Source organism: Astatotilapia calliptera, chromosome 8, assembly GCF_900246225.1.
Source record: "Astatotilapia calliptera chromosome 8, fAstCal1.2, whole genome shotgun sequence".
Classification (NCBI taxonomy): domain Eukaryota; kingdom Metazoa; phylum Chordata; class Actinopteri; order Cichliformes; family Cichlidae; genus Astatotilapia; species Astatotilapia calliptera.
In genome coordinates this window covers 24,880,024-24,895,114 of record NC_039309.1, presented here as the reverse complement: position 1 = coordinate 24,895,114, position 15,091 = coordinate 24,880,024, and the positions used below count along the sequence as shown (strand labels likewise).

The following is a 15,091-nucleotide window of genomic DNA, read 5'->3' as shown; positions in this document are numbered from 1 at the left end:
CATTGGAGGAAGAGAAAAGCACAGCACAAGAAGCCAACAATAAATATCAAACTGCAAAGAAGGAGGCAGGAAATGTGATGCAGGAATTACAGGAGGTGCAGGAAGATTTTGAAGAGGAAAGAAGGAAAATGCAGTTGGCAACTCAAGAAGCTGCAAATGTAACAGCTGAAGCTGAAACACTAAGAAAGGAATTACTGCATGTGAAGCAACAACTTGAAGAGGAGAAAAGACGTAAACACGAGGCAGAAAATGAGATTGAAAATATGAAGAAAGAATTGTTGGAAGCTCAAAAAGTGTTGGAGGAAGAGAAAATTAAAATACAGGAAGCAAAGAAAGAAATGGAAGATACAAAGAGTCACACTGAAAACATGAAGAAGGAACTGATGAAAGTGCAAGAAGAACTCGCAGAAGAGAAAATTGAGGTGAAGGTATTGAAGAAAGAAATGACGGTGACCAAGAAAGACTGCAAAGACGCACTGAAAGAAATGCGAAAGCACAAAAAGGAAGCTAAAGAGCTCCTCAAACACAAAGGGAAACTGGCCAAACAGCAGCTGAAAGAAACATTTAAAGATGCCGAGGAGCAGCTCAACAAAACCTTAAAAGAACTGAAGGCAAAAGAAAAGCAAGGCGAGGACAGGAGGGGATTCTGGAGCAGCCTGCTGAGGAAGAACTGACCCAGCAGCATCTCAATAGTTTCTTCCTCCTCTCTCCACCTTTCTTTCTCCCCATCCTTCTTCTTGGGACGTTTGCTTGTTTTTTAAAAACTCTAATCTAAATACATGTACTGAAACACACAAATAAAATTGCCATAACTTGACCTCATGTTGCCTGCTTCTTTTCTTGTGTGTCTGTGGATGTAAAACAGTAACACACTTCCTGCTCTGTGTCTTTAATTGTAAATAAATGTAATATGTTTTCATTTTAAAATGCAGTGCAAAAAACTTCTGCTCTGAATCTTTTTTTTAGCAAAAAGCTTTTTTTTGCCTGCTGTGGAAGTTTTCCATTCAAATAAAGCTGCAGACGAGCGGTGAGTGGTAGCTAACGTTCTTTAATCAAACACACAAAGAACAGACAACCAAGCTTGATGAAGTCCCTGCATGACCGCGGGACAGACGGTCAGCAGAGTCTGAGCCCAGCATGGCTCTCAGTTAAAAACCTTCTCCAGGAACAAAAGGCAGTACACAGCTGTTTCACACCTTAAGCTTCACACTCCCTTGCTGCCTCCCAGAGTCCTCGAAGACACAAAAGACTCTTCCTGTGGAGCTGTCTGCTTCCCCCAGCTTCCTTACTACACCCCCACCATTTGTCTTACTGTATGAGTGTGAGACATGTTAAAATCCAGTGGCACCAAGGTATCATACAATAAAATAATGTGATTAAAAGAAGCACTTAGAATTTGCTAAGGGAAAAAATCACATAAACAGGAAGTAAACAAACATGAGATCAGCTGGTCTACTGACGTTTTCTGCAAAATCCTGAACTCACTGTCACCTCAACAACATTATAATGAATGTGAAACATTACAGATCTGAGTTGTCTGAGTAACAGATGCATTTTCATTTGTCACTTTACTACAGGGAGTGCAGAATTATTAGGCAAATGAGTATTTTGTCCACATCATCCTCTTCATGCATGTTGTCTTACTCCAAGCTGTATAGGCGCGAAAGCCTACTACCAATTAAGCATATTAGGTGATGTGCATCTCTGTAATGAGAAGGGGTGTGGTCTAATGACATCAACACCCTATATCAGGTGTGCATAATTATTAGGCAACGTCCTTTCCTTTGGCAAAATGGGTCAAAAGAAGGACTTGACAGGCTCAGAAAAGTCAAAAATAGTGAGATATCTTGCAGAGGGATGCAGCAGTCTCAAAATTGCAAAGCTTCTGAAGCGTGATCATCGAACAATCAAGCGTTTCATTCAAAATAGTCAACAGGGTCGCAAGAAGCGTGTGGAAAAACCAAGGCACAAAATAACTGCCCATGAACTGAGAAAAGTCAAGCGTGCAGCTGCCAAGATGCCACTTGCCACCAGTTTGGCCATATTTCAGAGCTGCAACATCACTGGAGTGCCCAAAAGCACAAGGTGTGCAATACTCAGAGACATGGCCAAGGTAAGAAAGGCTGAAAGACGACCACCACTGAACAAGACACACAAGCTGAAACGTCAAGACTGGGCCAAGAAATATCTCAAGACTGGTTTTTCTAAGGTTTTATGGACTGATGAAATGAGAGTGAGTCTTGATGGGCCAGATGGATGGGCCCGTGGCTGGATTGGTAAAGGGCAGAGAGCTCCAGTCCCACTCAGACGCCAGCAAGGTGGAGGTGGAGTACTGGTTTGGGCTGGTATCATCAAAGATGAGCTTGTGGGGCCTTTTCGGGTTGAGGATGGAGTCAAGCTCAACTCCCAGTCCTACTGCCAGTTTCTGGAAGACACCTTCTTCAAGCAGTGGTACAGGAAGAAGTCTGCATCCTTCAAGAAAAACATGATTTTCATGCAGGACAATGCTCCATCACACGCGTCCAAGTACTCCACAGCGTGGCTGGCAAGAAAGGGTATAAAAGAAGAAAAACTAATGACATGGCCTCCTTGTTCACCTGATCTGAACCCCATTGAGAACCTGTGGTCCATCATCAAATGTGAGATTTACAAGGAGGGAAAACAGTACACCTCTCTGAACAGTGTCTGGGAGGCTGTGGTTGCTGCTGCACGCAATGTTGATGGTGAACAGATCAAAACACTGACAGAATCCATGGATGGCAGGCTTTTGAGTGTCCTTGCAAAGAAAGGTGGCTATATTGGTCGCTGATTTGTTTTTGTTTGTTTTGAATGTCAGAAATGTATATTTGTGAATGTGGAGATGTTATATTGGTTTCACTGGTAAAAATAAATCATTGAAATGGGTATATATTTGTTTTTTGTTAAGTTGCCTAATAATTCTGCACAGTAATAGTCACCTGCACACACAGATATCCCCCTAAAATAGCTCAAACTAAAAACAAACTAAAAACTACTTCCAAAAACATTCAGCTTTGATATTAATGAGTTTTTTGGGTTCATTGAGAACATGGTTGTTGTTCAATAATAAAATTATTCCTCAAAAATACAACTTGCCTAATAATTCTGCACTCCCTGTAAGTGTTGGAGTCAAATTGTTAAATGTTGTCATTGTGTTACTTAAATTTGTAAGTCAGCAGGGAAGGCTGTTTCTTTGAAGTTGGCTAGGAGACAGGTGAGGAGCATTCAGCTCCAAGAGCCTGGTTCCGACCAGCCTCCCTTGCTAGCAAGTAAAAACCGGTTCATTTCCGCCGCTTGTATCCGCGATCTCGTTTTTTCGGTCACTACCCACAGCTCGTGGCCATAGGTGAGGGTAGGGACGTAGATCGACCGGTAAATTGAGAGCTTCGCTTTACACTAAGCTCCCTCTTCACCATGATGGACCGGTGCAGCGTCCGCATCACTGCGGCTGCACCGCCAATCCGTCTGTCGATCTCCAGCTCCCTTCTCCAATCACTCGCGAACAAGACCCCGAGATACTTGAACTCCTCCACTCATCTGGGTCGGGGATGAGTTCCGACCCGGAAAAGAGTGAACACCCGGAAAAGAGTGAACACAGCACCCTTTTCCGGCTGAGAACCACGGCCTCAGATTTGGGGGTGCTGATCCTCATTCCCGCTGCTTCACACTCGGCTGCGAACCTTTGTACATTTTTATGAAAAGAAAAGAGAGTTTTCGGTGAGATCCAGGAGGAAGCTCAGAGGGGACAGGGCCTTTTCTAATTTGCCCTTGCACGTTAGAGAGGCCCCTTCACTCTCCACTTTTAAATCACGTCTTAAAACCCACTTTTATTCTTTGGCTTTTAACCTCAGTGAGACATAGTTTTCTCTTGTAATGAAATTAGTTATTTTATTAATTATTTTACTTTTTCTTTTATTTGGCTTGTATTTATTTCTTATGTCATTTTATTATATAGTTCCTATGTACAGCACTTTGTGTCAGCTGTGGTTGTTTTAAAGTGCTTTATAAATAAAGGTAATGATGATGATGACTATGGATGGCTTTCATCAGTACAGCCATGATCTGATCAGAATACCATTATGACTTATGACTTGTTCTTTTCCATGTATCTTAATGCTGCTTAGCCAGCAATGTTCTGTTTAAAAGTGATGTGTTGATGCATGCTCAATCATCAAGGTAAGGAAATCCCAAAAAGTTGATTCTGCTCATCTGCACGTTTTCAGTGGGAGAAATGTTTCGTCACTTATCCAAGTGACTTCTTCAGTCACTTCTGACTGCAGGTTTCCCTTGTTAGATATTCCCCTTTAGGGATTTCTAAAAGGAGAACAATGTCTGCATGACACACTGTAGAGATGGTGTCTGAGAGCTGGTTCTACCGAAGAGGGGCCCGAAACCTGAACCCTCTGCCTCCCATTCTACTTTTAAATACTCTAGGAACAACAAGTGAGCCTGCAGTCTGAGAGTTCTAGTTCTATTGGGATGATACTGTATTATGAGGCCTTTAAAATATGATGGTGCCTGATTATTCAAGACCTTGTATGTGATGAGGAGTACTTTAAATTTGATTTTGTATTTAACAACTGGATTTAATTTAAGAGAAGCCAGTACAGGAGTGGTGTGATAACACTCTCAGCTTTATTAAAAAGGCTCATAAATGCCTGTATTTTCTGAGGAAGCTGAAGGGAGCGGGGCTGAACTCCACCATCCCCAGTTCTGTCTACAGGTGTGTGGTGGAGAGCACAATGACTGCCTGGATTACTGTCTGGCCCTGCAGCTGCACCATAGAGAAGAGAAGCAGACACCGCAGTGAGCGGTTAAGACTGCACGCAGGGCTATTGGATGTACCATCCCACTGAGACATTTACACCAGCAGATGCAACGACAGAGCAACTAGCATCACGAGACACCGTACTCCGCCCATCCTACGCATGGACTTTTTTTCGCCCTCCCTTCAAGCTGGAGGCTGCGCAGCATCTGGGGCGAGATCCACCAGTCTGAAGATGAGTTTTTCCAGATGATATGAGTCTGATGAACTGTGCCAAACTGCCACACCTCCGAATATACAGTCTACATTCTGCATTTTGAATTGACTTATTGACTCAGCCATTATTACTTAATAGGTCATTTATTTATTTAATAGGTTTTTATATTTATTATTAGCAGCACCATAAATCTGCCTCAGCAATGGAAGTGTGGAACCTTAACATCCCAACCACCCTCAGGATGCTGTTGAAGTTCTGCCGGACATAAAAGTTGAAGATGTCACGAAACGGGGCCTCTGCCATACATTCCCAGTGCATGCTCCTTATCCGTTTGGGCACGCCAGGCCTCTCCAACTTAATCTCCCACCACCATATCCAATTCAGCACCTGGTGGTATCAGCTGACAGATCTGCTCCTATCTCCACCTGAGTGTCCAAGACATACAGCCACCAATCCTACATCCTACAACCCATATCTCAACCTGAAGGTGCAGGGAAACAATCCGTTCATCAACCATGGAAAAGTGCTGAGCACTTGTTTTTACCTTACATACTGTATTTATGTTTGCTTGTTTCAATCAATCTCTAAATAATAGGAATATAAATAAAATAAAAACAACAGAAAAGTGCTCAAGACTTTCATAGTACTGTATTTCTTCTTCATTTACATAATAATTCTCTTTTTGAATATTCCTGAATCAAGCATATTTGATCATTTCCAGGTTTACATGAAACCAGGACAGATTCTCAGTGTGGTCTCATTCTTCTGAACTCTACTGCATGCGACGTAAAACATATTTTTACTAAATCTATCACATGTGGACCATGGATGTTTCCTACCTCTCAACATAGATACTTTTGTTGGTTCCCAGAAGGAAGAGGCTGTTAAGGATTCTGTAGCAGGAAACCTGGACATCACCCACTGAGGCAAGAGAGACAAAATCTGTAGGCAAACTGACATCATCGTCCAGATGAAACGTGAAGTTTTCACTTACAAATGAGGTCTTCTCCAAACATGTTCTGTCCGATGTGTTCAAACAGTGAGGAGAGGACGGGGAGCAGGGCGAAGGTGGTGTAGTTGATGATCTGAGTCGCTCCTCGTGGTTGGTCCCTGCTGTGAGTGAACTGGCCGAGCTTCAGGTTCTCCTGAGTCTTCTCCAGATCCTTCGCTGCGCTGTCGAAGTATGACCGTAAAGCTGCCTTCACTGACTCCAGGCCCGTCTTCATCACTGTCCTGATAGAGTTACATTAATATCTTGACAAGAGATGTTCTTTTTTCAAACACGAAAAAAGCACTTTGAGAAAATATGGGCACATTCAACCAGTCTGATAACTACGGGGCAATTTTACCAGTATTTGCTAGTAAATATTATTCATTCAACGCTGTCAGGATTTTACTGAGTTTCCAACTAAATGGTGTTGACGATTATTTTTGTGAGAGGCCTCGTTAAACTTTGCTTCTAAAAGTACAAAACAATGAAACACATAATTATCTGAGGTAAGAATTCACTGTTATAGCCGCACATAATGATTATCCTTTATCAGTCTGAGTTTTCATGATGTTTCCAGACAGAAACACATCCATCAAACCTGTCTTATAGCTATACTGTGCTGTTTTCTTAGATTCTTTTTAATCTTGTTATTTCAGCCAGCTATAATTTGAAATTATGGGTTTTATCACTTGCATTGAGAACTAAACTTTGTAGTCTAGGCTTACTTATGCAAGAGTTTGTATTTTATGGCATTCATTGACTCGGATTTCTGTCCCACACCTGTTAACTAAACTTTGGTCTCCTGGCTGATACACTAGTTTGTTATTACGTCTCTGCCCTTCAAACCCAGACTTTACCACTGTTTAAAAGAGGACTGCTATCTCTTGACAGCTAATATTGCAGCTTATATGAACAACTACCACACTCAGTGTAGTTCATACTGCTTTGGGTTAAAGTCACTGATTCCTTTTCTCTGTGGTACTTATTTTTGAAAATCTGCGTTGATTCATGTTAATTTTTCTGGATTTGTTCTTTTGCTTTATTCATTTATGTTTTTCCATAGAAAGCTGAAAGCATTCCCGTCATTCATCATTATGAGGTCACAACTGGTCACGTTTTTACCTGGCATCCAGGCTTTGTCCCAGTATCTGCAGACAGTTGACAATGGAAGTGGCATTGTTCCCTGGTGAGCAGAGAGAATTAGCTGTGAAACTGCAAACTCACATCATGGAGCGCAAAGGCTTCACACAGTATCTGTCTTGGATGTGAAATTTTTAGCACAAAACCACACTTACACAACAACTGTTATGTTATGTTGAGGAAAATGATGTTCCTTGGAAAAACAATAATTAAACAATTATAAAATAAAGTTTATGTTAAGTGGAAATGTTACACTTGCTACTTTTACCCTGTCATCAGTGGCTGATAGCAAAAGCCATTAAATATCAGCATAATTGATATTCTAACAGCTTTTGCTTTACGTGCAACTAATAATTATCTTTCATTTTTGACAATATGTTTCTAAAGTGCCCATTTTTGAGTCTGAAGAAATGGAACATCTTTTTCCTGTGAGGACACAGTGATGAGGATTTATACACCCACAATACCATGCATGCACACACACTTAGGGATGCCACGACAACTCATACTTTGCTACCAAGTCACTGGTAGAAAAACTAGATAGTATTGGTATTTTTCATTGGAGGAAAGAAAAGTCTGTTCAGTCTGTCACTGTATGTGTGAGTGGTATCATATTTATCATATATTAAAGTATACAGGCTCAAACCTTCTGGTATCGTGACATCCCTGCAGACACCTGCACCAATTACAAGTTAGCTTATGAAGCTCCCGTCTGATAGGACAGGAGGAATGTACTGCAGTTTAAAAGTAAACTGCAGTAGAAGTGCCATGTATCAAAATACAGTCAGTCAGAAAAAGTTTCCATAGGACTCCATGCAGTCCTGTATAAAACTGAGTACACAAGTAATAATTCAACAGGAATTAACAGGGTAAGTAGCAGCCAGATGCACTTCAATTATTGCCAATTAGCAAATGTGACCCTTTTTTTGCAGTTTGCTCATCTGGATCACTGATGTGTTAACATCAGGCCATAATCTTCCCAGGACTGGGCATGCCAGAAAATGCACCTTAAAGTCAGACTGTAACAATGCTCAGAGGAAAGCTACAGCTCAGACTGAAGACTGATCGTCTCAGTTAGCATGTTAAATATTACCTTTCATGACAGCACAGTTAGAAATAGATTGAACAAGGAGTAAGCCTCCTCTCTTTAAAAAGACCGTGACAACATGTTTTAGGTTTAGGTAAAGTTCAATCTGAACAAAGAATACAAAGAGCAAAGATGTCACGAGACTTCTGGGATTGGTGATGGGCTTGTATTGCAGCCACAGGAGCTGGGCACCTCGCAGTCACTGAACTGACAATGAACCTCTCTGCATATCTAAGTATTCTGGACTCATATGTGAAGCCTTTGGTCTGACTGCTAAAGCTTGGCCCACAAATACAACAGAATTGCTGAAAAGAAAACAATCAAGGTGCCAAACATGAACCCAATTGAAACCCTGTGGCAAGATCTTGAGACAGCTATTCATGAAGAAATACCTGCAAATCTTAAAGAATTGACACAACATTGTAAAGGAGACTGGGCCAGAACTCTTTCACAACAACATGAGAGACTGAAAAACTCACATAGAAAACCAAAACTACAGCAATGCTGCTAAAGGTGTTTTTCCAGTTAACTGAATCATGGGGTGTACTTAGTTTTTCACAAGGCTGCATAGTGAAAATAAACTCTTGCAAATGTTTCCACTGTTCAAAAAGTCGAAATGTGTTGGTAACATGCCAGGATAAACCACAACGTGCCATCAAAAACAGGGAAACAGACAGCAAGCTAATGAACACAGTTGCAGTTTTCCATCTTTTAAGAAAATTGGCTTAAAAATCAAATATTTTATCTTTAGGGAGTTAACTCGAATGTTTACACTGTCCTTACCAAACAAGGATATCCTATGTCTGACAAGAACTCCCAGTTTGCAGAAAAGACTGAAAAGATTTAATGGAAGATGAGAAGAAGAGGCAGAATGGAAGAAGAGGAAGACAAAAGAGGAAGACAAAAGTGTGAGGCAATCAAATGAGAGGAACACAGAGGAAAGAGCCCATAGGACCAGACATTCAATATTTAGGCAATAAGACATTCTCATGTTTTATTCCTTTCAACAATATGCCTGACTTTTTACTGTTGTTGTAATGCTGGCCATGCTCACCTGGTCACCATTTCCTTCTCCTTGTTAGAGGCATGGCCACCACTGCTGATGGGATGGATGGCCGTGGACAAGAAGTACAGCCTGTGGTTTTTAAAGTACTGATCCACCAACGGCAGGACGACCTAGGAGTGAGACATGAAGCCTCAGAGCTTGTCAATCATATTGATTTTCAGTTTTAATAAAATACATAACTTTCTATACACGGAACACTTTGAGCATTATCAGGTGCCAAACTAAGTGGAGATATCCTCTGAATTTCAGGAGCGGGACCACTCCTCCTTCACGCCCCCTCTGGCCTCAGGCTATAAAAAACCCCTTCTCCTGCTGTTCTCATTTTCATGCCCGGCCCGACAGCCGTCGCCAGCCCCCCCACAAACCGCAGCACTATTCACACTTCCTCATCCCTCACCGCCCATCGTTATTCTTTTTTTGAGTTAATTATTAGCACACTTTTCAGTAAATTACCTGCCACAAATTTAGTAACTAATGATTTTTATGTTCATTGCTCATCCCCTAAAATTCTGCGCTACAGATACAACGTCACATCATCAAAAACTGTGTCCATGCCTTCACTGTGCTGTCACTGTGCCTCTTTAGCTAACCATTACAGAGGATTTTGAACAGGCACAAACCAGGAAAAGCCTGAAATTTACACATTTTGCTTTGAGTCAGTCAAATGCTTATTCTGCTCTGTGTCAATTTGGAAGAAGAGATCATAATTATTTGCAGTTTTAGTCAACCTGATAACTTAATTTTGAATTCTGTTGCTGATTACAAAAAACTAAATCTGATATATAAACTTAATAAAACAAAACAAGAAAAATAAGTGTCTAGTCAAAAAAGATTTCATCACCTTTCCAAAGAACTTGATCTGCTGCTCATGAGGAATCTTCTCTCCCTTTGGTCGTGTTCCCACATCTACAGCAGACAGAATACAGTGAGTATGGGCTGATGAATTTAAGGTGTGGAAAATATAAAAACTTTTTTTTTTTATGCAAACAGTTCACTAAATAATAATATTTTTCTTTTCTTTTTTTTTACATTTGCATTATCTTGCATAGTATTTGAAATTCCTCTGAGCCACAGAAAAAGGCTAAACTCTACTGTGCGAGCCGCCACAGCTGTGTAGCCACGAGCTTGAAATCCGAGGGACTAACAGGACTCGACTGGTATTTAAGTTTACTTTACTTACACATGAACACATTCATTAAGTGCTATCCTCACTATACTTTAACCCTTTTCTGTAGCACACACATGCAAACTGATGGGTGGATTTGGGGTTCAGTATTATGTTCAGGGACACTTAATAAGAACTGGAGGAGAGAAGTAGACAAGCCACTCTACCTCTGAGCCACACAGAGGTGTTTCTAGACTTTTTACCACTGGGTCGCATAAGGAGTCCAATGAACAGTCAGGTAACAGGACATAAGAGAAATCTGAGAATTCTATAATCATGTTATGAATTAAATTCAGAAATGAACACTAAACCAATTTCTTCAACTGGTTCAGCAGGTTTAGTTCCCAGTCCAGTGGTGCCTCATCCACACACCCTCACTACCTTCTGTGATTTTGCCTTTCTACCATTCTTCCCTCCAAGTGAACTCTGAAGATCTGATCCCCACACATCTGACAAACATCCCCAGCTTGACTGTGACTGTGACAACAGCTTGAGAAACTACACCACACAGTGTACTGATGCATGTGCAGTCATCCATGTAAAGTTGATTTTGTTCATCTGGAGGTTTTCAGAGGGAGAAACATTTCATCCAAGTGACGTCGTCAGGTTCAACTTACTGCAGGTTTCCCAACCTTTTAAACAGTAGATATGCATAATGACTGACACTAGCACCACTGACTAACAATGGGTTGTGAGGTCAGTTTCATGGTCATTAATATGCAAATGATCAATGGCCATGAGTACCATTCACAGAGAGTTGGAGAATGGCTGCAATCACAGTATTCTAAGATGGTGAAAGATGTACCCTTAGGCTTCCTCCTGGATTCAGAGACGGTCTTTCCTTTTTGTGAATGGCCTCCTTGACCTCCCTGGAGGAACACTGGTTTGGGCAGATAAACCAATGGTCTCATATAAGGTTACGTCTCTCTTTAGTTGTGTTCCAGCCACTGAAGCAGTGGAGGTAGTTTGTAAGAGATTGACCCCAACCTCAGCAACAGGGTCACTCTCAGCACCAACCAAGTATGTTTGCTTTTGGAACTGTGTATTAATTCCACCCATTTTATATGCAAGTGTCAGTACTACAGGCAGAAACATGGGTGTGCCATGGGTTCCCCTGTTTCACCCGTTGTGACCAACTTTTATATGGAAGATGTGGAAAAGAGGGATTTGCTATCCTACCCTGGAACACCACCAAGTCATTGGTTGAGGTCTGTGGATGACAAATCTGGATGAAAATCAAATCTCAGGACGTACCACAGTCCACTCAAGTTCACGAGGGAGGATATGAAAAGTGGCAGGTTAGCCTTCTTAGACTGTGAGATTTCCATCAGTAACGGGGGACATCTGAAAGCTGATGTGTACCGTAAACCTACGCATACGGATCAGTATCTAAGGTTTGACTCTCATCATCCACTGGAGCACAAACTGGGCGTCATCAGGAAACTACAACACAGAGCAAACATCAACCCCACTGACACAGCAGCCAGGGAAGCAGAACAACATCACATCAAGAAAATGTGGTTATCCCAGCTGGGAAAGAACTTGCTCCAGTTGATCCAGGAGAGAAGGACAACGGCTGCCTGAGACGAAAACCTTTAGTGAGTCCTCAGATGTCAGGAGTATCGGAACAGCTGAGATGCAGTTTTTCTAAACACAGACTTTCTGTGGCTTTTAAATCCCAAAAGACGCTGCACCAAAAATTGTTCCACCCCAGGGATCGGGTCCCCCGACACAAACAGAGTAATATAGTGTACGCTGTTAAGTGCAGGAGGATTGCCGGGGAAACAAAACAACCTCTGGATAAGTGGATGGCACAACACAGCAGAGCCACCTCGTCAGGCCAGGACTCTGCAGCCTATTTACACCTACAGGCCAGTGGACACTCTTTCAGTGATGAGGATGTAACATCCTGGACAGGGAGGAAAAATGTAGAGAAATCTTCAGCATACCACCGTCTTGTCATGTACTTTATTGAGCCCCGTGGGGAAATTGCTCTCTGCATTTAACCCATTCACTCAGTGAAGCAGTGGGCAGCCATTGGGCGCCCGGGGAGCAGTGTGTAGGGATGGTACCTTGCTCAGGGGTACCTCAGGGTAGCTGTTAAAGGGGAATTGAACCCCCGACCTTCCGATCATGGGGCAACCACTCTACCTACTGAGCTATCCCTGCCCTGCGGGTCCACTGTCTTATAGATTACTTACCACCTTACAAACAGGTTGCAACTCTGTCTGCATACAAAACCCAGCCCTGCATCTAACCAGGTGAAAACTCCAAATAAAAAAAGTGTCATATTGCTATATCAGTGCTATAACAACACCATGCCTTCACGTTTCCTAGTGTGAAAAACAAAAGAGAAAAATCTGGGAATGTCTCAGAGCAAGACCCCAAGACTGTTTTAGCCTCCAGTGACAATTTAGTATCTAAAGAGAGAGCTACTTCCACAACCTTCCTCAAAGCATTGTACTTAGCAAAATATGGAAAAAACAAAAAACGTTCCTGCTAAAAGAAGACGACAAACTTGTTTCACCAAATGAGGCAAAAGTATCATGGTTGTTGTATCATGCACAACAACCAGGTTGGTGATGTAAACAAGTGGCTCTTACAGGCATGAGAAGATTCTTACCAAACTCCATCATGTGTTGGTGTGCCTGGTCCACGTAGGTGATGATCTGCTGGAGAAAGGTGTAGGCAAATCGTTTCTCTATGGCAGGAGTGTCCAGCTCCTGTGACTGCACACCTCTGGAATCAGCACAAAGGATGTTCTCCTTTTATTTGCATTTCTACAACTTGTGTTGTACACTGCTTTTGCTAAGTTAAATCAAACCCACACTCCAGCGCTGTGCTACACACACTAATGTTGTATTTTCTGAGTTAGACGTTTTAGAAAAATTGAACTTTTATGAAATTGATCTTCTAATCTCAAAACAAACGCCAAAGACAAACTGTTTCAAATATAGTTGGACCAACCTGGACACAATGTAACCATTGATTTGGAGGAACTTAAGGATATCTTGTGCTTTTTCTCTGTCTTTGGATTTTTCTTTGGCAGTCAGTGTGTCGTAAGGAACCAGCAGTGGGTGGTTTCCTCCACCTGGAACAGAGCAGCAGGGCAGAGAAGAAAGATAACAGACTGTGGCAGCACTTAACTATGTGACATCTTAACATCTACCAGGTTACTGGTGGTCCATCACAACTTTGAGATCGAATTTTCATCTATTCAAAACACCAAAATGCAATTCAAAAAGTGATAATAAAATCTGGTAAAGTAAGTACCAATCCAAAGGAAATTAATACTTGTTTTACTAAATTCTATAAAGATCTGTATTCTAGTAAAATTAAACCCTCTCAAAGTGATTTTAGCAACTTCTTCGATCAATTATCTATTCCCCAATTAGATGAAGCCCTGAGAGATGAAATTGATTCCCCTGTCTCCGAAAACCATCTTTTAGGAACAATCCAAGCCTTACCACTTGGAAAGACAGCTGCCCCGGATGGATTCGGTAATGAATTCTATAAAGCCTTCCAAAATAAAATTACTCCTCTCATGCTCAGGATGATAAATGACTCTGTTAAAAATAAAAGGTTACCAACTTCACTTTACGAGGCAAATATTTGTTTGCTTCACAAAACTGGAGAGGAGGAAGGCGACCCAGCACATTATAGACCCGTTGCTCTTTTAAATTGTGATCACAAAATCATAACCAAAGCCTCAGCTACAAGATTGAGCAAACATGTTTCAACAATTATACATCCTAATCAAACAGGATTTACTCCTGGTAGATGGTCATTTAATAATGTCCATTTATTATTAAATACAATTTACTCAGGTTATGGAAAAGAGGCTAAAACAGCAGTACTTTCTCTGGATGCTCAAAAAGCGTTTGATCAGATTGAACGGTCTTATATATTTGAGACTCTAAAACAATTTGGTTTTGGGGAATATTTTAGGGATTGATTAAAATGATTTATCTGTGTCCTGCATTCTCACCAACGCAGATAAATCCTCCCCCTTTCAATTAACGTGGAGTGAGACAGGGGGATCCCCTCTCACCGCTTCTTTTTGATATAGCTCTGGAGCCCCTTGCCATTAACATAAGAAACCACCCTGGTATACAGGGAGTTAAATTTGGGAATGTTGAAAGTCTTGTTAATATGTATGCAGATGATTTACTCATCTGCCTTTCCGAACCAGAAATTTCATCCCCTAATCTTTTAAATTGCATTAAACACTTTGTGAAATTATCAGGATATATGATCAATTGGGACAAATCTGAATTTATGCCAATAACAGATAATCTATGCCCAAAGTTTCTCAGCTCTCTCCCATTCAAATTAGTGACTACATCTTTTACCTATCTTGGCCTTAAGATCTCTAAAAATCCCAAACTCCTCTATAAATCGAATTTCTTGGAAATGCTGGACAAGCTCAAAGACGATATTAGAAAATGGAAACTGCTTCCTCTGTCTCTGATTGGTCGAATAAATTCAGTTAGAATGGTGTCTTTGCCACGATTTTTATATCTTTTTCAAAACCCTCATATTTATTTGCCACTTAAATGTTTTAAGCAGCTTGATTCATTGATTCTTTCTTTCATCTGGGCAGGAAAACCCCCTCAGATATCCAAGGCTCATCTTCAAAAAA

At 41.2% G+C, this 15,091-nt stretch overlaps 1 protein-coding gene across 7 annotated transcripts in view; it reads right to left on the bottom strand.

The window, feature by feature from the left end:
* Positions 1-15,091, bottom strand: part of ryr2a (ryanodine receptor 2a (cardiac)) — a 301,573-nt gene that overhangs the window by 96,247 nt on the left and 190,235 nt on the right. For all 7 annotated transcript variants that reach the window (XM_026177557.1, XM_026177561.1, XM_026177558.1 and 4 more), the window contains exons 62-69: positions 13,417-13,540; positions 13,073-13,188; positions 10,126-10,190; positions 9,273-9,394; positions 9,002-9,051; positions 7,114-7,174; positions 5,995-6,233; positions 5,840-5,921 (exon numbers count right to left, since the gene is read on the bottom strand). In XM_026177557.1, the coding sequence (XP_026033342.1) occupies positions 5,840-5,921; positions 5,995-6,233; positions 7,114-7,174; positions 9,002-9,051; positions 9,273-9,394; positions 10,126-10,190; positions 13,073-13,188; positions 13,417-13,540 (859 nt within the window). The remainder of the gene's footprint in view (positions 1-5,839; positions 5,922-5,994; positions 6,234-7,113; positions 7,175-9,001; positions 9,052-9,272; positions 9,395-10,125; positions 10,191-13,072; positions 13,189-13,416; positions 13,541-15,091) is intronic.